We start from the raw sequence: 21,130 nt of genomic DNA, 5'->3' as shown, positions 1-21,130 counted from the left end.
ATGCTCCCTAGAGTTGTGCGGCGTAGTAGTCCTGTTCGGCTTGTTCCTGGGGACCAGGTCCCCTTGGGTCCCTTCCCATTATAACCATCCCTTCGGCAAAGTCTCATGAAAGAGTCTGTTCCTCTTTCATTTTAGCCTCACTGGCTTGGGAAACAGATGTGGGCTGGGGAAGTATTTGCTTCTAGCCCCTGAGACCTAGTGGCCCTGGTAAGGGGGTCTCATGAAGGCTGTGGGCCGTTCACGAGAATCCCAGGGCCCTGTGAGTTCACAGGCTCCAAGAAGCAGCTGGGCACAGGAGCTAGAGAAGCCTGGATACGACCACTTCCTAGCTATTTGGCCTTGGGCATGTGACTCAGTTTGCTCATCCGTAGAAGGGGACTGCCACAGGGGCCACTCCACGGTGGGGGGGTGAGGGTGGTTCATATTCAACATATAAGAGCTTAGCCTGGTGCCTAGCCCCAGCCTAGGTACCTCATGGGCAGCCACTGTGGCTATGACCACTATGGCCCCCTGAGGTGAGGCTGGCCAGGGTTGAGCAGCTTGAGGCCTGGGGTGCATCAGTGGCTCAGTACATTTTGGGGGAAACACGATGGCGCTTCACCTAAAGGAAACCCTTACCAATGAACTTGGCCCCTGACAGACATCTCTGACCATTCACCTGGCTGCTGGGGCAGGACCAAGGGCAGTGGGGGCCCTCCCCATGGTCAGGATGCCATCTGGAAGCTTGGAGGTGGCCCCCTGCACCCCTACTCAGTGTTGTTCCCTTCCTGTTGAAGATGTGCCATCTGAAGACACCTTGGATGGTGCCTTGGCTGCTGCTTTCCTGGGCCTCAGGCAACATTAATTCAACAAACATCAAGAGAAGCTAGGTGGGGCCCACTCTAGGGGCAGCATTCTGGACTCTGGCTGCCGTATTCAACTTCCCTGGGAACAGGGCACTATCAGGTGTCACCGCCTGGGCTTCTGGGGAGGCCGAGGGACACCCTGCGGCTTACAGCTCTAGCCTCAGGCAGTGACCAGGTGCCGCCCCAGCCGAGTGGGTGAGATGCGGGAGAGATCTGCAGGCCCGGACACGTGAGGCCAGAGCGGACACTGGAGTATGCCGTTGGATGCTGGGCGTTCGAGGGTCTGTGTGCCATTCCCCTCAACACTACTGACAAGCACAGGCGTCTGGTCCAGAGGTAGGACTGAGATTAGGGGTTTCCATGGAGATGCCGGCAGTGGGCAGCAAACCTGGGTGATGTGCACAGACGTGGCCAGGGAGGCGCGGGGATGGGGAGGAACGGGCCATACCCTGCACTCTCTGGATGATCATGGTGGCAAGCGTTGCCCTCCGTGACTCAGCCTCTCTTCCTGGATCCCTCCTGGCCTGAGATCTTGCAAGTGGGGAGGAACATGTCCCACGGGGGTAGGCCAGGGCTCCTCTCCCTGCCTGTCACAGTGGGCATGGCTGCTGCTCAGGCCCTTCGAGGTCTGTTTACAACGCTCCTCGGGCAATCAGTGACTGGGGGACACCCCGCCAGCAGTGGAGATGGGATTCCAGAACCCAAAGCCAGCCCTGTCTCCTGCCACCCCACCCATGCACCTGTCACCAGGCTAATGCTGACAAGCGGCCCCAGATTTTCTTCAGAGGTCCCCTCCTGCCTCACTGAGATAATCTCTGGGGAGTGGCCTGGAAACCTGAGGGGGCCAGAGTCTCCGAGGCCTGCTGGTGCCTTGAGCACATGGAATGAGGGATGGGCAAGGGGTGCAGAACCCCCTCCCCACAACTGACCCAGCTGCTTCCGGCTTGCAGGCCTGTCAGGCAACCCAAAGCTGTCTTCCAGCTGCCTGCCCCTCCCAGGGCTGTGACTGTACTCTTCCTCCTCTCCAGGGTGTGAGCCGTCCCTCTGTGCCCAGCGTTGCAATCTGACCCCTCTCCCAGCTGTTCTGGAGGCCCCTTCCCTGCCCGATGTCTCCCTGCCTATATCTGTGACACAGCTCTTCCTAGGTTCTTGCAAAGAACCGCTGGGAACCCAGGGCCTTGAGGGCTGGGCAGAGCCTCAAGCATCCATTTGGTCCAAATGCTCATTTACGAATGAAGAAACGCAGAGCCAGGAGAGGGGCTCGTCTAAGTTCACAGGGCAAACCCTCAGCAGAGCTGGGACCAGATCCTAGTCCAGGCCTCTGAACTGTCCACTGGCCTGCAGAATCTCCTACCTAAGAGGCCGTTCAACCCCTTGGCCCAGGACTTCTCTGACTCTGGCCATGGGAGGCTCTGAGAGAAGCCATTTTCCTCAGCTTCCCTCTGCAAACTTGTACCTTGGCCTGGAGCATGCAGGGAGAGCTCCTACCACCCTGAGCTTTACTTCCCCACCCTAGACAAGGAGATGTCATGTGCAGAGCTCTGACAGGAGAATGGCCCTTAGCCTCACAGGGTCTGTGGCTTGGCCCAGGGACCTCCTTCAGGAAGGCAGCCTGGCTGGGGGTGGGGGTGGAGACAAGAACCAAAGGTCACAGGGAAGCAGCTGTTCCTGTCTCCTTCTCCCCTACCTCTGCACCAAGAAAGGAGGAATCCTGAGTGCCTGCCAGGGTAACCCTAACACCCACTGGACATCGGAAGTGCTGGTGCAGGGGCCAGGCCAGTGAAGCACGGTGTGGCTTCAGGGCCTCTGTGTCCCAGGAGCTGGAAGTATTCTGGCCAAGGGATTCCAAGTGCAAAACCCACCTCCCTGCTCCCCTGGGGATTACTTGGGTGTCACTAAGAGCAGCTGGGACAGTGCCTAGCCCTGTCATCCCAGAGCACTGCTGTCTGGAAAAAGGGGTGGAACAGGCCAAGAGCTGGGCCTTGGCCTGGGGGCCACACCTGCTCGGGGCTCAAGCCCCTCCAGCCAGCCTAGAGTGGCCAGCCTGTCAGGTGGCCCACACCCAGCCTCTGGAGAGGCCAAGCTGGGTGGGAGGGGTGGTGGGAGTCTAAACCCAGTGCTATGGAGGCACAGGGGCTGGGGTCAGAGGCCCTGCGTGTGAGACAGGCCATTTCAAGGCTGCCTGCATCAGTCCCAAGGGCCCAAGGCCGAGGCCCTTCGCAAGAGCGAGGTGCCAGGCCTGCCAAGTGGCTCTAACAGCCTGGGAGGGAATTCTAGACACACAGGGCATCTGATGCAAGCTGGGTGCGCTCCATTCAGCGTAAATCTTCTCAGTGGCTCTGCTTGTTTCCATGGCGACCTGACAAGTGAAATTTTCCATCTCGAATGCCAAATGCCTGTGGATGAGGCAAAGCCTCCAAGGGTTACCAAATATAGACACGGCCCAACAGGCTCCGGGGGCCGGGCCAGCAGCGGGTTCGGGGTAGGAGCCTGGCTGGACGCCCCCCACCCCGCAGGGCTGCAGCCCTCCTGCCCGGAGTCCGCCTTGCTGGCCTCAGGGTGGAGGTGTGCCCAGGTCCCGTTCTTCCCACGGGCAGGGTCAAGCAGCGTAGCCACGGTGCCTCTGTGTCCCAGTGAGGCTGGGGTCTCTCTGTGGCCCAGGTTGGAGCCTCTGCCGTAGATGGGGGCGGTGGCGGGGAGGACCGCCCGAGGCCGGCTCTCACGCCTACTGCTGCAGGACTGGGCACCGTCTCTGACCCAGGACATGAACTCCTCCTCCTGCAGTCTCCCTCCAGGGGCCTCCGTCTGGGTGATTCTGGCAGGCCCTTTCAGTTTTTAGATTAACTCAACCCTGATGGCTGGGAGAAGATCTTGCTACTCTCTACCACCTCGCAAACACTCGCAGAAGCCCCCAGCTTGGTGCTTTAAGAGGCCTGAGTGTAAGTGGCCACGAGGTGGCCAGTCTCCGCAGTGCCAGAGGGACGTGATGCCAAGGCAAGGGAGACCCCTCGCGTGCCGAGTCCCTCTGGCCTGGCCTCTCCCAGTGGCGGAGGCCTCTGCCTCCCGTGGAGGCGGAGGGCAGCGGTCCCCCAGCCCGGCACTCACTCAGTCTGCAGCAGCTCGGGGTTGGGCACGCACTGTAGCCGGTGGGAGAGCAGCTGGAAGGCACTGCTCTGCGGCAGCAGCATGAGCAGGCCATAGAGGGCCTTGATCAGGTACGGGTTGTTCTTCACGTCCAGCAGCTGCAGGCGCAGATCTGAGGCAGGGCAGAGGGTAGAGGTCAGGGGTCAGGCACTGCCCTGGGCCACACCTCGGCCTGCCCGGGAGAGGGCCAGCCAGGTAGCTGTGGCTCAGAGAGGGGCAGGGGCTCCTCTACAGCCAGACATGCCTGCTCCCTCCTCCAGCAGCACCTCAGCCGTCCCCCGGATCTCGCCGCTCTTTCTTCCTGCCCACCCGCACGGCCGTCTGTCCCGAGAGTCGCCTCAGCCTGGTGACCCCCAAGCTGCCGGTCCTTGTCCCTGAGCCGCTACACTGACTGCAGCCTGGTGATGAGGGGGCCTGGGGCCTGTAGTGTAACAGATTCCCTGTCTGCTCTGCACGTGCCAGCACAAGAGAGCTATAAATAGGGTGAGCGGGAGAGAAAGACCGGATTAGGACAGCTTGAAGGGAGGGCAGGGTAGAAAAACGCTCGTGTGTGGCGCTGAACACACACCAAACTCCAGAGTGTCTCGGTAGGTGCTTTTGGGAAGCCTCCTCAGACACCAGCCATGCCAGTACCCCACCAGATAGGAGAGGTGCCCCTGGTCCTGCCCAGCACCCGTCCCATTTAAAGGGGCCCACGCTTCCCTCCTCTGAGCCCCTCCGGGAGAATCACTGGCTCCTGCTTTCTTGTGTCTCTAAGGCCCAGTCCCAGGCATCGTTTGTGGAGAACGAGCCACAAACTTCAGGAGAGGCCATGTTACCCCCGGCAGCAGCCGTGTAGGGGGTCTGGGCTGACGCTGGAGCCAGAGCAGTGAGGCCCTGCCCAACCCTCTCCCTACCCCAGGGAGCAGGAGCCACCAGTGGAGACGTGAGTAGACATCCCTGGGCCTGTGGGGTCAAGGCAGTCACCCCTGGGGGAGCCAGGCAAAGCAGGGTTGGGATGGGTGCTGGGCAGGACCAGGGTGAAGCTGCCGTGGTCGCTCCAACGAAGCCCTGGGCCTGGCGAGAAGGTGCCTGCCGTCTCTCCGGGGTCAGGCTGCACCCGGCCTCAGGTGAGAATGTGCCTGGCTGCCCCAGGAGGCCCTTGGGGAAGTGAGATGTTGGGCCAGGGAACCACTTGGGACAGGCTTTGCTAAACTCTGCTGGGAACAGGGTCTCCCTCCTGCTCTCGTGTCTCCTGGGCATCCACCACCATGGGGCCTGGCCGCGTGGAGAAGCTCGGGCAGGTCAGAGGCGCTGCCAGAGGGCAAGGGCTCAGCCAACTGGCTCAGCAGGAAGGAGGCCACCGGCAGGGCCACCTCCCTGCTCGCCTGCCTGACCTAAGTAAGCATGCAAGTTTTATCCTGAGAGTCACCTACTCTGGGGGGCAAGCACCGTATGTGCGCCGAGGCGCCAGGAGCCGTGCTCTCCCCAACCAGCTGCCACTTTTGCACATTCAGCCTGGATGTTACAATCAGGGAGCTCCTGCCCAGCCGCTCCGGCAAATACTCTGCTCTGTAGAGAGAGGAGGGCGTGGTGCGGGGAGGGGTGGCTGCGAACAGCTCTGGGCCAGCTCCCTCAGCAGCGGCCTGGCAGCACTACTCTGGTCGGCCGAACCACCCCCCGTCGGGATGTCGTGGACCTTCAGGTGGGTTCGGCCATGCGCTGGTCACCTTGAGGCGCTTGTCCTGACACCATGTCTCAGTCCTATTGGACTGGACTCCCCAGACCTGATTGTCATCCCCGGTCTTCCGTTCCTGACGTTCTAAGAAACACCCTGGGGTGAGTGCCCTCCCTGCCTCCCTCCCCAGAGGGAGCACAGCGGAGTCGGCTCCACCCCTGTCGCGCTCCAGAGTCCAGGCTCTTACATGTGAAGATGGGGCACTCGATCAGCTGCACCAGCTTATCCACCTCCGTGAGGAAATCCACCGTGACTTCCAGGTCCCCGCTGGGTGGGCGGGTCAAGGAAAGACTGGCTGGGATGGCCCCTCTCTACGAGGGGCCTCTGCCGGCTGGGGCAACCGGAGAGCTGGGAACACATGCTCTTCCCACTGGGGCCCTGGCTTTGTAGGTAGAGCCTGTTTCTGCCTAAGCCCGAAGGTACACGGAGGACATCAGTCACTCTGTCCCTATAAATGAGAAATGGCACAGCTGTCCCCCCCTGCAGGGGCACTCTGGCTCTGCTCTGTGGCTCTCTCCTCTGCGCCCTCCCAGCTCTGAAAGGCTCTTATCTCAGCCCTGCAGCCTGTGTTGGGGGGAGGGGGAGGCTGAGCGGGAAAGGTCTTGGTTCCTGCCTGAGTGGACGCTTGTCAGCAGGGCCAAGGTCAGGGCTGTGGCAAGTGTGTGGCCTGTGGTTTCTGGGCCACGCCAGTGGCCGAGAAAAGCAAATCTAGGGTGTGGAAGGAGAGCAGGCACCCTGAGGGAGTGAGGCCAGGCCACACCGACCCTTAATGGAGGCACCTTAGGGACCCTCTCTCCTTACCCCCAACTCATGGCCCGTCAGGAAAGGAGGCCAATTTTGCATCCTAAGTAGTTCTTCAATCCAGTAAGCTGCTTTACTGCACTGTTTTAACAACTGTGACCAGTCTGCCCATGGATGCCTTTCAGAGGCCCTGAGGCGTGCTGGGGGTCTTCTCTCTTGCTGAGCCCTCTCCCCCAGCTGGCTTCTCCCCCTCTGGGTCACTGCCCAGCTGGGCCGTGGCTCTGTGGCCCAGGTCCCTGAGCTCCTCACCAGCAGTGCTGCAGACGCTAGAGCTCAAGCCCGCAGACCTCGCTTAGGTCAGCCCGACCGCGCCCCCCCCCCCCCCCCCCCCCCCCGGGGCCCTCTCACCTAGGTGGCTCCATCAGCACCCGTCAGCACCAGGCTGGGCCCACTCAGCCTCGACGCCTGGCTTACAAGGTTTCTCCAGGGCCAGCTCCCCTCCACAAGACCTAGATGACCCCATCCGCTGCCAACAGTGCTCTCCCCAGCGCACCCCTGGCCACGCCCTCGGAGGTCCCCATGTCACAAGGCCTGGAGGCAGAGCACAGGGACGGGGTAGGAGTGTGGCGGAAAGGGAGCACTTGGCCCGCGCCTGTCCCTCAGTGGCTGGACGGGAAGGACAGTGAGAACGAAGGATACAACTTCTGGATGAGGTCATAGGCGTGCCGGTAGTTCTGGGTGAGGAAGCACAGGGACACCGTGGTGACTGGGTTGTGGCACCAGGAGCGGTACAGGCAGCAGAACAGGTTCTGGCTCTCCTGAGGAGGAAGAGGTGTGAGCGGCTGGCAGAGCCCCTACTCTTCCCACCCGGGGTCCTCACGGGGCCTGAGATCCAGGGGCCCTCGCCCAACGCCGGGGAGACAGCTCAGCACCCAGGGCTGTGTTTGGCAGCCCAGCTGGGAACGAGTTGTCACAAAGGAAATGCTGACAGCTCTTCCTCAGACCCTGTCATTACTCCCAGTCCCACAGAGCCACGTGGTGGTGGCTGTGAGGGCCTGGTCAGGCGTGAGCCCGTCCTCTGTGCTGGCATTTGTGCCCTCGGCAAAGAACGGTAATTGTCCTCCTAGAACTCTGTGGTCCTGGAGCCTGTGGGGCTTGGAGGGCTGTGGGGAGGGCTTGGGTGTGGGCAGGGAGGAAGCTTCCTCAGGGCCTGGGCTCTCCCCGGCAGCATCCCGTCTCATTTTCAGATGCCATCTCCTCCCTCTTCTGCAGCCCACCTGGCCCTCAGGAAGCGGCCCAGAGGCTGAGCCCACACCCTGAAGGGAGCCCCTGCCCTGAGGAAAATTCTTAAGTCCTCTGCGAATGTCTGGAAAGAACCACAGGAAGAAGGCAGAGGTGTGGCCTGGATCATTCCGAGCTGCCTGGCCCCAGATGCCCCGATGCAGGCTTGGAGGTCCTTGAGACGCCCGGAGAGGGAGCGGAGGCAGCGTGTGAGTTGGGAAGGAGGGTGTGGGGTGGAGACCACAGCCCGCATCGGGGAACGAAAGCCCTGGAGCCACGGGCACATCCAGGACAGTTCAGCCTCCTGCCCTTGGGCCGAGCGAGACCCTTGACCCGTGTCCCCCAGGATGACAGGATGGTGAGCGCCTCCGGGCTCTCTCTGATCAGCCCTGGTGGTTCCTTATCCGGAGCCTGAGCCGGGCAGTGCTGTGACACCTTGACTTAGGACAGGATGCCTTGTGAGACAGACATGTCTAACTGTTGGAAAGAGGGGACAGGGCCAGGGAAGAGGGCGTGGAGGCTAATAACCCCTGATGTCTGGCAACGCTGTCATCCAGAAACCTGACTCAGACAGCGTGGCATGAACTGCTGGGTCCCGGAACATGGTCCCAGAATCCAATCCACTCATTCTGCGAAGGGGCAGTGACCCCCTCGGACAGTGGGGTGGGTATGAATGAGTGGAAAACACACTGTCTTTGGTGGATCCGGAGGGCATGTGGACCCTAGAGTCCAGAGACTTCCGTGGGCAAGGATCTCCACAGTGGGTGGCTAAGGAAGCCACTTGGGACTTACTGCCACGGTTGCCACTTCCATGTAGCTAACCCAGGGCAGTCTGTAGTTTACACCCGACCCGGAGATCTGAGTTCATCCTGTCTCCTGTCTGCGAGCCTCCTGGGGCCTTGGGGTGGGGTAGCACGGCTGTGTGCCCGAGTGCATGCGGGATTAAACCCAGGGCCCGAGCCCATGGACACGGAGTACCAGGGTCTTCAGGTCCTTGAGCTGGTTTCTCAGCTGGAAGAGCTCTGTGGAGGTGAGCAGGATGGTGTTGAGGGTGTGGACCATGGTCGAGGCGAACTTGAGGTCCTCCTCTCGGAGCAGGATGTCCGCCATCGAGTGAAAGATGTTCTCTGCGTTCAGCAGGAGGCAGAGCTGCCTGGAAAACAGGCAGAGTAGAGGTTACGGAAACCTCTGGGCTTAACCTAGGAATCCCCTCTCGCGGCATCCTGAGGGAACCTGCTCTCTCCTGGGTTTGGCCTGGAACCTCAGCTCTGAGGCCTGTGGGGGTCACTGGGGCCTGGCTCTGTGCCTCCCAACACCGCTCACCCTGGCTCAGCAACTCCGGAGCCCCCACAGGCTGGATTTACCTCCCTTCCCTGCCCCAGGCCCCAAAATGGAATTCTGAGAGAAACAGTGGGCCTCTGCCTACCGATATCACCACAGAAGCTCCAACTTCCCTTTCTGATCTCCTGCATACCAGAGCAATGCCCCCCACGTGCCAAGCTACTCCCTACCCTTTCCCACCTTTACTTTTTGGATAGAGATTATCTTCATGTGACAAAGAACACACGTACCGGTCATTCGTGTCCTCTGCCCTCCCCGTTGGCGTCAGGAACCTGTTTGTTTTGTTCGCAGCTGCACCCCCACCTGGAGTACACGGTGCCTGCCGGTAGCAGGGGCTCAGGGGGTGCTTGTGGGATGAACGAACCCTATGACAACCCCGAGTTTTCTCTTTGCTGCCTGGATAATGAAACGCTGGTACAGGGAGACAAAGTGACTTGACCAAGGGGCCAAGCTAGGGACTTGCTAGGGCCTCTTTTCCTTCCTGCCACCTCTTCTCTAGTAATAGTCTTGCAGGGAATAAGACTTGGGCTTCGTGCAAGAGTCTCCATTTTATTAAAAGGAAAACAGGAAATCCAGAGAATGGAGAAAAGGAGATTTTTCCAGGGTCCCTGGGCCAGATGACGTCAACAGTGACAGGCAAGTCTCAAGGACAGACTCGGAGGAAGCCTGGTGACCGCCCTAGTGTGCCATGGTGCCCATGGAGGGCTGGCCTTGAGGGTACGAGTGGGCCTTCCTGTCGGGAGTCCAGGGATCCCAAGGCTCCTTAAAAATCCAGAAGGGCAAACCAGGGAGCCGGCAGGTGGGGCTAGGAGGGGAGGGGTGTGGCCACTGAGCTCCTGACTGTACCAGCACGGTACCCCCTCCCATTTGGGGTTCAGTCTGTCCGCCTGTCTCCTGGTCTCTGCTTCTGGAAGTATACAGATTAGGACTCCAGCCTGTGGGGACAAAGGTCTGAGGCCTCAAGGTCTCGTGTGCTAAACGTGAATCACATTTGGAGCCAACATGCCTGAAACATGTCTATCCCAGGTCACCGAACTCACACTAAACTCTGCATTTATCAGGGTCTGGTTTCCTGCCTCCCTCTGAATACCAGCCATGCCTTGGGGCCAGACAGCAGAAGATTCTTCCCCACCCCCGGCTCCAGAAAAATCCCAGAGCATTTGGTAATGGAGAGGCCAAACCACGAAGTGCAAACAGTGGGCAGGCCGTCTCCAGCCCAGGCCCAGCTAGAAACGGCAGCCTTGGGCAAGAACCCACCAGAGAAGTGGAAACAAGGCTGTTGGGGGGTGGGGCTGGAGGGTGGTGTGGGAAGGGCTCTGTCATCACCTGGGTGGCTCCTGACCAGCTGGGTGACCCCAGTGTCTCTGGGCCACAATTTCTTTACCTAACTGGGGGTAATACCTGCTTGTACAGTGGTGGCTACTCAGAGGAGAGCTGCCGAGACCAGGGATGGCTCATGTGGGGGTACACGGTATACAGTGACTGGACCCTAGCTGGGGTGACAGCCAGCTCACAGGAGGAAGCCTGGCCTTTCTGTAGAGCACAGACAGCACTTTCCGTCCCCTCCTGAGCCTCCCACCCCCGGATAAGCCCCGTCTCCAGGGCTATGGGATAGAAATGTTCCAGGAGGGCAGGCCAGGGAGGAAGGGGAGCATTCTGACAAATGGTCACAAATGCCCGTCGGCTGCAGCTGCTGCCGTCTCCATGACAGAGGCCAACAGCTGAGGCTCTGCCAGGCAGCGCTCTCCAGGGACCGCGGGGCGCAGGGACCTGTAGCAGCCAGAGGGCCGGGGTGGCACTCTCACAAGAGGACAGTCGGGGAGGTGCAGGAGGGCAAGCAAAGGGGGTGGTGGTAAGGACAGGTGGGCGCCCTGGCCTCCTGGTGTCCCTCAGAAGCCAGGGACACTGATGCACTACAGAAGGTGAGGGATGATAGAGTTTTCTGGAAATGCTCTTCTCCTGCCACCCGTGACAGCACACTCTCCTGGCTTTCCCCTTCTTCAGCAACTGCTGCTCCTCTAGGGTTGTGCCGGTTCTGTGCAGGCGCACTGTGTCTCTCTCTTGTCTGCATCTCTTGGTGGCTGAGCCAGCTCCTCTATTTTCAAGGCTGTCTCTAGATCAGCAGCTGTCCAACGGGCATTTCAAACTTGGCAGGGTCACAGCACAACTCTTTGGGTCCCCCTAGGCCTCCGCCCAGCCTTCCCCATCTCAGGAAGCGGTGTCACTGCTGCGGCCACCTAGCTGCTCCTCCCAAACCAAGGAAGGAGTCGTCCTCAATCCCCTGGCCTCTCTGCCCAGTGCGCCCGCCAGTCCGGGTATCTCTTCTGGTCAATTCCAAGCCGGCTCCTCACGGGTCTCCCTGCTGCCTCTCTCACCCCTACAGTCCACCCTCCCAGTGGACTGGCCATTGGGGCAAGCCTTAAAAAGTGCTAAACAGAGCACGCCCCTCCCCAGTGACTTCCCACTGGATCTAAACAAACATGGCATGGCTCCTTGCCATGCCTCCAGGATCTCACACCTTCTGGTCACTTCTCTTCAACTTCAGCTCTTAATATTCCTCCTTCACTCCTGGCATGCTGGCCCCTCGTGCTTTCCTTCTGTTCCTGACCTCTGCCCTGGCCTGGAAAAGCTCTGCCGAGGGACCAGCGCGTGGCCAGCCCCCTCTGGTCGTTGAGCTGTCAGCTCTAACTCCGGGCCGGGGGAGGCCTCTGTCCAGGGCTCATCTCCCACCAGCCCTTTCTAAGGAAAGTTCTGTGTCTTTTCTGAGCATTTCTCACTACCTGGATCATCTGACAGACTGTTTACAGGGTCCTAGCTGTCTCTCACTCTAGAATGTGAGCTACAAAGGGCAGGGCCCTGCTGTGACCTCATGACAAGGGCATGGCACTGAGTAGCTGCTCAATAACCACTGCTGAACCTTAGGGTATGGACGTGTCAAGGCCCGGCAATACTCCGGTGTGCCACTCCAGCTCGCTCCCTCTGCTCATCCTGGGCAGGCCCCTGCATGCTGTGCACAGGCCTGTCTGCAGAGAGCAGCCTCCCAGATGCTACATTTCCCCCCTTATCACCCAGGGCCTGGCTGCCCCGCCTAAGGAATGTGGGAGGCTAGTTCAGTGGAGACCCCTGAACCCGTGCTGTCGGGACACGGCAACAATACGTGGCACCAAGGAACCTCCCCCAAGCTCCACTCATGAAATCACCACAAGAGGTGAAGGGAGGGAAGCTGGGAAGACGTACCCTGGAGAGGTGCAGCGGTGGGGGACACACACCCCATCCAGCCTCAAGCCTCTGGATGTTTGCTTCAGCGGGGTTGTCTCCTCTGCCCCAGGAAGGGCTGTTCTGCCCCCTACCACTGTGGCTGGGGCAGGAGAGAGGGAGGTATGCAGAGGCAGGGGCTGTCTTGTCTTATCCAGCCTTTGCCATCCCATCCCAAGGTCACCCCAAATCGGGGAGAAGAAAAACAATTCCAAGACTGCTGGGACACGATGCCTCCAGAAGGCAGGAACAAAGAAATATTAGCTAGCTCACTGGAAGCTCTTAACCGCACGCCAGGCACCGTGCTGAGGGTGTTACAGGAGCCCCAGTGGGACGGGCAAGGGGTGATGTGAAAGAACAGCAGCTCCAGTCGCCGCAGGCTCAATGGGTCCTGGGCATCTTTGGGGGAGGGGAAGGTGAATCTGGGGAGGTCAGCTGGGCCATACCCTGGAGAGTTCTGAATAGCTGAACAGGAAGAGGATGCTGATTCCTCTTCCTAAGTAAGAAGGTCGGGTGGGCACCCACTTTTCACTTCACCTCGACTCCATGACATGGCCTGCAAAGGTGGCCTCCGATTCCAGAGGCCCAGCCCTAGGGTCCTCGTGTGTCATCTCGAGGAGTCCTCACACACTGGGCAGGGGGTACACCCGTCATTCCACACGGAGAGCACCACGCTGCCAGGCACACAGCTGATCAGGGGACAAGGAGCGGAGGATCCAGACCCAGAAAAGTCCACTTCCAGAACCTGAGCTCCTGTTCCTCTTCTGCCTCCTTGGTGCCCGTCCACGCCCCGTGGTGGCCTGGCAGATGGCCGCCTCGCAGGGCTGCTGAACCATCGCCTCTCTGTTGAGCCCCAGCCCCGCCTGAGCTGCCTGCCTGGCTCTCCAGCACAGCATCAATAATGGAACACAGCTTGCAAACATTAAACATTTGCCTGTACTTTTAATACTCACATTAAAGTGCTATTCATCATGAGACAATGGCTTGCAGAATGCTTGGGGATAAGGTAGAGAGATGAGGCAGGAGGAATCCTACTTGGGGACCGGGAGGGAGCAGCCTGGAGGCCCACCTCAGGACAGGAGCCCACGTGTTTGCCTGGAGGTGGCTGTGGGTACGTAGCCAGAGCCCCACACATGGGCTCTGCCTCCCCCTCCTCCAGCCTCCTGCTGCCTGCCTGGGCAGCTGTTCCCCTACTTCTGGGTCTGGGTTCGTGTCGGGGAGGGAACAGTTCTCTTGGTCCCTCTGTTATATACCAGGAGCTCTCAGGGGAGCAGCTTGCTTCCGGCCTGATCCAAGACAGGGACCCTCACTTTCTCTTCCCTATTGGATTGAGATGACGCCGCCTTGCCCAGAGAGGTGCCTTCTTTGGGGGTGACTTCAAAAGGCCAAGGCCTATGGCAGGGCCAGGGGCGGGCACTCTGGTGCAGGGCTGGCCTGGAAATGGCTGCACAACACTTGCCAGACCGGTGTGAGCTTTGTGTTGCCGCCAACCACTAACATTGGCCAAGTGTCCACGTGCACCAGACTCTGGCCCTGAATGGACACCGGCCACAGTGGCAGATGCTCTCCCCAGCCCCCTCTCCGACACCCACGCACGGCCCCTGCTTGAGGGGATGTGTGGGCCAGAGCAGGTAGGAGGAGGAAGGTATCAGGTGGCTCCAGAACGGCCAGAAGTCCCGCCCGTGAGGCAACAGCTGCTGCCCACCTCATGGGAGAAAGGCACAGGCAGAGGCCAGCCCCCACTAGGCCAATAGGGAGTCTGGCGCTCATCCTTCAGCTTGTCCTGGGAGCGGGAAAGGGGCCACATGCTGTTTTTCCTCTAGGGACCTGCTCAGGCCACCAACTCGGGCAAGGCCAAGACTTGATTTGGAGGATAAGACCTGCCCAGTGGCTTTGAGCCCCACCCTGCCCCCATCGGGGCCAAGTGCAGAGCAGGAAAGAAGAGGGGAACACTGCTGTCTGAGGGTGCAAGGTGGGGGCTGCTGATGCCTCCAGATGCCTCTCTCCAAGTGGCCGGTCTCACTGTCACACAGTTCATTCAGTGGGGCTGGGCAGGGCATGAGGCACAGGGTTCAGCGCTGAGGAGGCCTGTTTTGGTAGTGGGAGAGGGGAAAGGAGGGGTGAGCAGTTCCCTTGAGGACAGATGCACCCCAGGGCCTGGGGAGGCACATGGCAGGGCCAAATGAGGGGGGTAGCTGGAGAGTGGGCTCTTCCCAGGGCCAGGCCCATGTGTGGGAGCAGGGGCCCGTAGCAGGGTGGGGGTCCTGGAGGGCAGAGTCCCCAGCCTGGGTACCCTTCCTGGGGAGGAAGCACTCTGGCTCCCTGCCACGCTGTGCTCTGGGGAATCTGAACTCTGCCGTGTAGATTCGGGGAAGATGTAACACTTCTTCCCATGACCCCGCTTCCTTGCGCCCTCTGAAAACAAGACCAGCAAGACTGTCACGGCCAGAAGCTGTCGCCCCTTTCACTGTCAGCCGATCAGTCCCGGCCCATTTGCAAGACGCGCACGCTGGCTCCCTCCTGGGGCTCTCCTCCTGCTCTGGTCCCCAAGTAAGGGCACGCTGATGCCCCCCACACCCCCGCCCCCAATCGTTCTGACACGGAGCCCAGAGCTGAGGGCCGGCCAGGGAGGCAGAGTGAGCTCATCTACACTCATGGGGTGGTGGGGGCTGCTGCCCTCCTCTCCCCTCCCCTCCCCTCTCCTTCCACAAGCCTGGCTTTTTAAAGAGAGACAAAAGGCAGAGGCAGACGATGTGTCTGACCCACGGAGGGGATGCCTGGGGTGAGCGCTCAGCCCAGAGGGCCCAGGAGCGCCCCCCTTGCCGGGTGACCCCACCGTGTTGGCTGTCATGCTGCTGGTGGGCACAACCTGCCTCGATGGCGACTCGGCCCAAGGCTACCGGACAGGGTGAGGGCACCAGACAGAGTCAAAAGAAGTTTAAGGGGAGATGGGGGCCTTTCCCATTTTTGACTGTCCCAAACGAATGAGAAGGCTGCCAGTACAGGGACACAGAACAGCTGGCCTGGTGGGGAGAGTCTGGACAACAGCACACTTGAGTGGAAAGAGACGCCCATGTCGAGAGACGAGCTGGAGAACCTACCTCCTGCCCCCGACCTCCCCCAGTTGCTACTCATGCGCCATTCCTGCATTAGCCCTGCTGCCTCTCGGTGCCAACTGCCCCGAGATGAACACAGAACTCAAAATTAGTCTCGAGAGGGTGGGTCCCAGCTCTTTAATGCCCCCTCCCCCGTCTCCTGTGCGATCAAGGGGATGAACCCTCCAGACTCCGAGGAACCATTAGTGCCACAGGGGAAGCGGGCGATGTGGTCAATTCCACGGGCACCTCCTGCTGGGCCAGGCCCAGTAAGTGGCTTCCCTGATACAGACAGGAAGGTCTGCTTGTGGCTCCTACAACGGCCCACTGGACGCCACCCCACCTCACCTCCACTTCTGTGCTATGGCATCAGGGGGCCACCTGGGGCCCCCGGGTCCGGCCCGGGCAGGTCTGGGCCTCCAGCCGCACCAGGCCGGGTGGGCCCTGGCCTGCGGCTTGGCTCTCTGGGGAGGGGATGGTCAGCTGTGGGGTCGCGCTCTGCTGGGGCCTGGAAGGTGACTGGGCAGGCAGGCCTTGTCCTAGCTCCTTTGCTGAGGCCGAAACTGGACGCTGCCTCTGAGGAAAGCTCACGGTGGGGTGGGCCCCACGGTCCCCTGCCGGGTGGCCTCAGGGCCAGGCCCACCGGGGTGAGGAACAAGTTCATATGCCTCTTGTGCAGGTGTCCTTGGCAGCAGGGCGGAGCCATTTCTGCTCAGTTTTCCCCTCTCCCTCCAGCTGGGCCTCCTTCATCTGCATCCCAAGCACCTGTGTCCTGATCAGGCCAACACTGTGCATGGGGGGACAGGCCTTCACTTCTCTACTCTGGCTGCTAGCTGGGGTCCGCATCCCCTCAGTGGTCTAAGGCCAAGGGGACATGGGCTTTCCTGGGAGATGCCTAGAGTCTCACAGCTGTAGCTCTGAAGTGGAGAGCATCATGTCAAGCACAGAAAACACAGGGGCCCGGAGCCATCACCACCATTCCCACTGGAAAGGCCCCTCCCGCCCTGTGCCCGTCCCTGCCTGACAGCTGGGATCCTTTAGGAACTTAAAGGGAAAGCAGCTTTCAGGTCAGGGTAACTTAGAGTGGGGAGGTAGCAGTGGCCTCCCCTCTGAAGTTCAGAAAGCTCCAGAGCGTCACTGCCCCCACCTCTCCCCACCCCACACTCCTCTTCCCTTCCAGCTCCCTGCTTCCCAAGTATGAAAATTGTAAATCTGTTTTATTTATTTCAATCAATCCTCAACAGTGTGCCCCTCAGGGCAGAGGCAGCCATGGTAACCCTGCCAACTCATGCCTTAAAAATTCATCGTGCAATGTGCAATGTGTCTGATACGTTTAAAAGTTTCTTTGGGGGGGTGGTGGTGGGGATGGGAGGAGGCACAAGGACTTGTTTTTCTGGGTCTTGCTGGGAGCTGGTGGAAAGGCATGGAGGGAGGGGCACAGCACGATGGGGAAGAGGAAGAAAAGGGTCTTTTCTCTACTCAGGTCTCTGTTCCTCTATTAAAGAGCAGTGTGGCCAGGCTCCTGGGGGCCACAGACACCTGGCTGGGCTCATCCGGAGACCCCCCCCCCCCCCAGGGAAGGCTCATCTGGATGGGAGTGGCTAAGAAAACCATGGCCTCCTGGAAGCCACCTTGTTCTGAGCCAACCCCTCTCCAGGTTTGGGGTTGTCTCTAGGGACCAAGATGACAGTGGGGCAGAACCAGGAGAGGTGACTCCTGCCTCCTACACTGCCTGGGTGGTCAGGTGGCCCTCGCTGCCATGTGAGGGGCTCCACCTATTCCTCAGGACAGAAGCCGTCTCCTACACATGGCTCAGCTGACAGACTGGGCCCCATTTTCCTTGTGCTCTTATCAATCTGGCCAAGCCCGTCTCCCACTGTTCATCCATACAGAACTCTCTAGACCCCTTCAGGCCTTTGTTTGAGCTGTCCCCATCCAGGACCCCTGAGAGGGCCTTTACCCCTCTCCTGCCTCACCCTTGCTAATTCTCCACAATCTCCTTCCTCACTTGAACGTCTCCTCCTTAACCTACGCTTCCCAAGGCACAATGTGCCTGAAAGCGTACGAGGACTGGCCCAGGGCTGGGCCCCTGTGGGCAACGGGGACGGACACTTCCGGAATAGAAGATTAATTGCCAGGAGGAGAGAGGTGGCTTGGATTACTTCGGCTGTGGAATCTGGTTTGCATGAGGAACTGCATGCTCGGGCCCAGGGAGCCGGCTGGGCTTTGAGCCCTGCATCGGGGGTTCTGTAAAGAGTCTGGTTCTAGCTGAAGCACTTTGAGAAGGGGCCTCTGAGGTCAGATGAGCAGGTGTCTGACTTACAGACAAGGTCCGGGTTTGTGTCCCAGAAAAGAGGCTTCATCTTCTATTCCACATGGAGATACCCCAGAATATGGCTGGAAGCAGGTCAGATGGCAGGGGTGGGATCCTGTGCTGGAGGTTCTTGGGACACCACAAGACAAGCAGGGAAGACCCCGGGGGCCCGGCTGAGTTGTGTTGGTGCTTTTGGGAGGTGGGGGAGGTGGTATGAGCTGGAGGCCGCCCCTCCAGGCCTCCAACCCTCGGTGGGGGAAGCTCACAGCTCAGGAGCATTTCGATTTTGAACCCTGAGCAAGTGGAAAAATGAAAACAAAGGGAAGGGTCACTAAAGGGAATCCTGCTGTCTCCACAACAGTCAATTCCAAGAAACACTGACACACACCCAGCCCTCGAGAACGGCCGGCTCCCACCTTCTCCTGTCACAGAGGTTCCTGTCCAGTAACAGCCACACACAGCACACGCTTGTGAACGCTTTTTCTACACGGGGCAGGCCATGTACCCTGAATCCCATTAACGTGGGCCGGGTGTTATTTCAGCAGAGAATGAAAACGGAGCACGGATTAGAGCCCTGCCAAGGCCCCGTGTGGTGGCCCAGCCCCATGCGCTTAGCTGCTGCCTGGCCACACACCCAGCCCGTAGGTCTCAGGGCCCGGCTGCCACAGGTGCCGAGGCACAGGTTTTCTGGACGACAGATGGTTTGGGGGGCACCTTGGCTACAGATATCACCGGGCCCTCTGATGCCTGGGGCCTGAATTTCTCCAGAACCTTCCTGTGGCTTTGGGGAAGTTTATCTGCCAACCAGCTGCTTCTACCAGACCCTCAACCTGGGGCTACCTCTGTGGATGGCAGGCAATGACCACACCGGCCACATCTGGCCAGGACAGTGTTGACCTGTGCCCACACTTAGTTCTGACCTGCTGGGGTGATGGTTTTTCTCCTAGGGGTGGGTAGGAGGCAGAGTCAGGAACTGCACTCACAGCTCTGCCACCAGAATCCAGGCTCAGATCTGGTTGGCAGGGGTGGGGGTGACTCCATCAGCAGCTTCCCAGAAACCTCTGCTAGAAGCCGTGGCTCCTGAGTGTGGGTCCCAGGCCGGCTGTTGCCTGAGGTCTGAGGGGGAGGGGGAATGTCACTACAACGAGTGCTGGTGCTCTGACCACAGGCCTACGCTGCCAGGGAAACAGCATCTCTGAGCCCCACATGCCTGGGAGCCCCTGGGTTGGCCATGACAGAACCACGGAGGGAGACTTTCTCGCCCTTTGAAGCCCCCTGAGCTCCTACTCTTCTCAGGCAGGATTTCCTCCCAAGGACATGCTCAGCCTCCCTGCCTGTGAAGTGGCCTCACGCTGCCCTAAGGCCAACACGCAGACAGCCTGGCAAATGGGCTTCAGGCTCCAGATGTGCCTGCCCATCCAGGCCCCTGCCAACTTCCAGCCAGGTACACGGAGGTCCTCAGGGATCATGTGCTCATGGGACAGAGGAACCAAATGAAGCCAAGCACTGGTCCAAGGCCACGCTTCCAGGCCCGTAGTGGAGCAGAGTCCCTGACCCGGAGTTCATGTTCTCTTCTGCCAAACATTCCCACGCCGTGTGTCACCTACAGGACACAGGCCTCCCCTCCCTGGCCCAGCCCTTCTTTCCGCCTGACGGAGAGCTCTAATTCCTCGTGACTCCAATGTCCGGCGCAAAGACATCCCTTTACCTGATAGCTTGGGACACATTCACCAGGTAGAATAGACAAGCAGAGACACAGAGAGTCTTAGGACAGGTGAGGGAAAGGCCCCCCACATCTCCGCCATTTCCCTCTTCAAACCACTGGTGTGACCTTCTGAGGAATAAGGCAAGCAAGTAACGGAAGCGCCAGGAGCCAGAGGAGCCCGGGCAGGACTGTCCCATCATACGTGGGAATGGCTTGGGGACTCCCCTTGTTCCAAACATTACCTGTTAGCAAGTTGCTCCGTCCACATTTTCCATTACTTCATCCCACTATTCCCAAACTAGTCCTCTGTTCCAGGCCAACGGATCACTCCCCACTGCTACTTGTATGACCACAAACATTTACAGATGGCGGGGTCTCCCTTCCACCTTGCCTGGCACTGAGCCCACACATCGAGGCCTCCCTACAACTCTGCCCTTCTAACCTTAAAGCCCTGCAACCGACTCGAGCCCAGCAGCCGGTTGTTCACGCGGTCACTGCACTGAGGCCAGAGCGCCTCCCTCCCCAAATTCCTCATCCAAATGGGCTGGCTGTCCTTGTGGTTGTGGGTCCTGGGTAATCACAGTGACCCACCTCCAGCTCACGTTCCTGTGGTAACTTTAAGGGCTGAATGGCTCCAACCAGGGGGTGCCATCTTGCTTTCTGGCGGCAGTCTCACTTCTCTGCCCTGGGGCTCCACACTTCTCAGGGGGGAGCCACGACCCCATGGCCCATCAGTGTCCTCGCCCACCCACAAGGTCATACAGTTTCCGGTCAGAACTGGAAAGGCCCTCCAAGCAAGGAACAGCATCCTACCAAGAGACCCATCAACCTGGCTATATATTGGGAGTCACCTGAAGACCATATGGGATACTAAGACCACGCTCAGGCCCACCCCAGGGAGTAGCGATCTGTATTCTTAACAGGCTTCACAGTCGGAACTGAGAACCCCGGCCCCCAAACGGCTTCCCCAGAGCCATTGCCATAAGCTCAGTGGTGCCACTGGCCGGGAGAAATGCGGAGATTTTACTAGCAGTCCCAAAGGATGCGCAGCCTTGGAACTTTGGGTGTGAGGCCCCGGCTGCTGTCCTTCTCATGACATACCCTCACCTCCCCAGAGCCCGGTCCTGGCCTTCTGAAGTTTCTGCCTGGCCTTCTGCTATTTCCCTGCTGGTCTCCACCTGAGGGGCCCCGCTAGCTGTGCGCAGCCCCAACGTGCTCTGTCCAACGGAAGGAAAAGGAGGGCAACTGTCAGGCCAAATCTGTGCTGCCACCCTCGCCTCAGGCTGCAGTCCCTTGGCAGTCACGCGCTGGTGTGTCCCTCCAGCCTCGGATGCCCCGGGGGAGGAAACTCAGCTCACCAGCCGCTGCACTGGGCACAGGCCAAACGTGCCTTTCTGGCCTTCAAATCTTTAGTCTTGGGGGTTTTATGAAATATTATAAAGTGAGATTGCTCTCTGTAGCTCTTTACAAGTACTCACTTAAAGGGCACGGAGATAAACGTCAGAAACAGAACGGGAAGTGAAACACTAATACCCACTGCTGGTAACAAAGAGCAAATATCACAGCAGCCTGACTGCTGGGTCTCTTGGAAAATGGTAAAAAGATCAGAGTGAAAGGGCTGGGAGGAAGGAAGGGCCACAGCAGAAGTGACCGGATAAAGACAGCAAGGACGGACTCCTTCAGTTCTTTGTG

General features: G+C 59.6%; 1 protein-coding gene and 1 long non-coding RNA gene across 3 annotated transcripts in view; one reads left to right on the top strand and one right to left on the bottom strand.

Annotated features, from left to right (window-relative positions):
- VAC14 (VAC14 component of PIKFYVE complex) overlaps positions 1-21,130 on the bottom strand; it is a 102,035-nt gene that overhangs the window by 1,296 nt on the left and 79,609 nt on the right. The window contains exons 15-18 of the mRNA XM_019455336.2: positions 8,707-8,881; positions 7,147-7,265; positions 5,894-5,973; positions 3,951-4,101 (exon numbers count right to left, since the gene is read on the bottom strand). Coding sequence (XP_019310881.2) covers positions 3,951-4,101; positions 5,894-5,973; positions 7,147-7,265; positions 8,707-8,881 — 525 coding nt within the window. The remainder of the gene's footprint in view (positions 1-3,950; positions 4,102-5,893; positions 5,974-7,146; positions 7,266-8,706; positions 8,882-21,130) is intronic.
- LOC109270654 (uncharacterized) lies at positions 4,098-8,702 on the top strand. Of its 2 annotated transcripts, XR_008423560.1 has the most exons (3): positions 4,098-4,576; positions 4,747-4,914; positions 7,695-8,702. It is a non-coding gene; the product is annotated as an uncharacterized LOC109270654 (long non-coding RNA). The 2 variants fall into 2 exon arrangements; XR_002081608.2 differs by having other exon boundaries at positions 4,098-4,914.

Source organism: Panthera pardus, unplaced genomic scaffold (genome assembly GCF_024362965.1).
Source record: "Panthera pardus isolate Hobbes unplaced genomic scaffold, ASM2436296v1 HiC_scaffold_19, whole genome shotgun sequence".
NCBI classification, from domain to species: Eukaryota; Metazoa; Chordata; class Mammalia; order Carnivora; family Felidae; genus Panthera; species Panthera pardus.
Note: the sequence above shows the minus strand (reverse complement) of the source record. Positions and strands in the feature narration are given on the sequence as shown.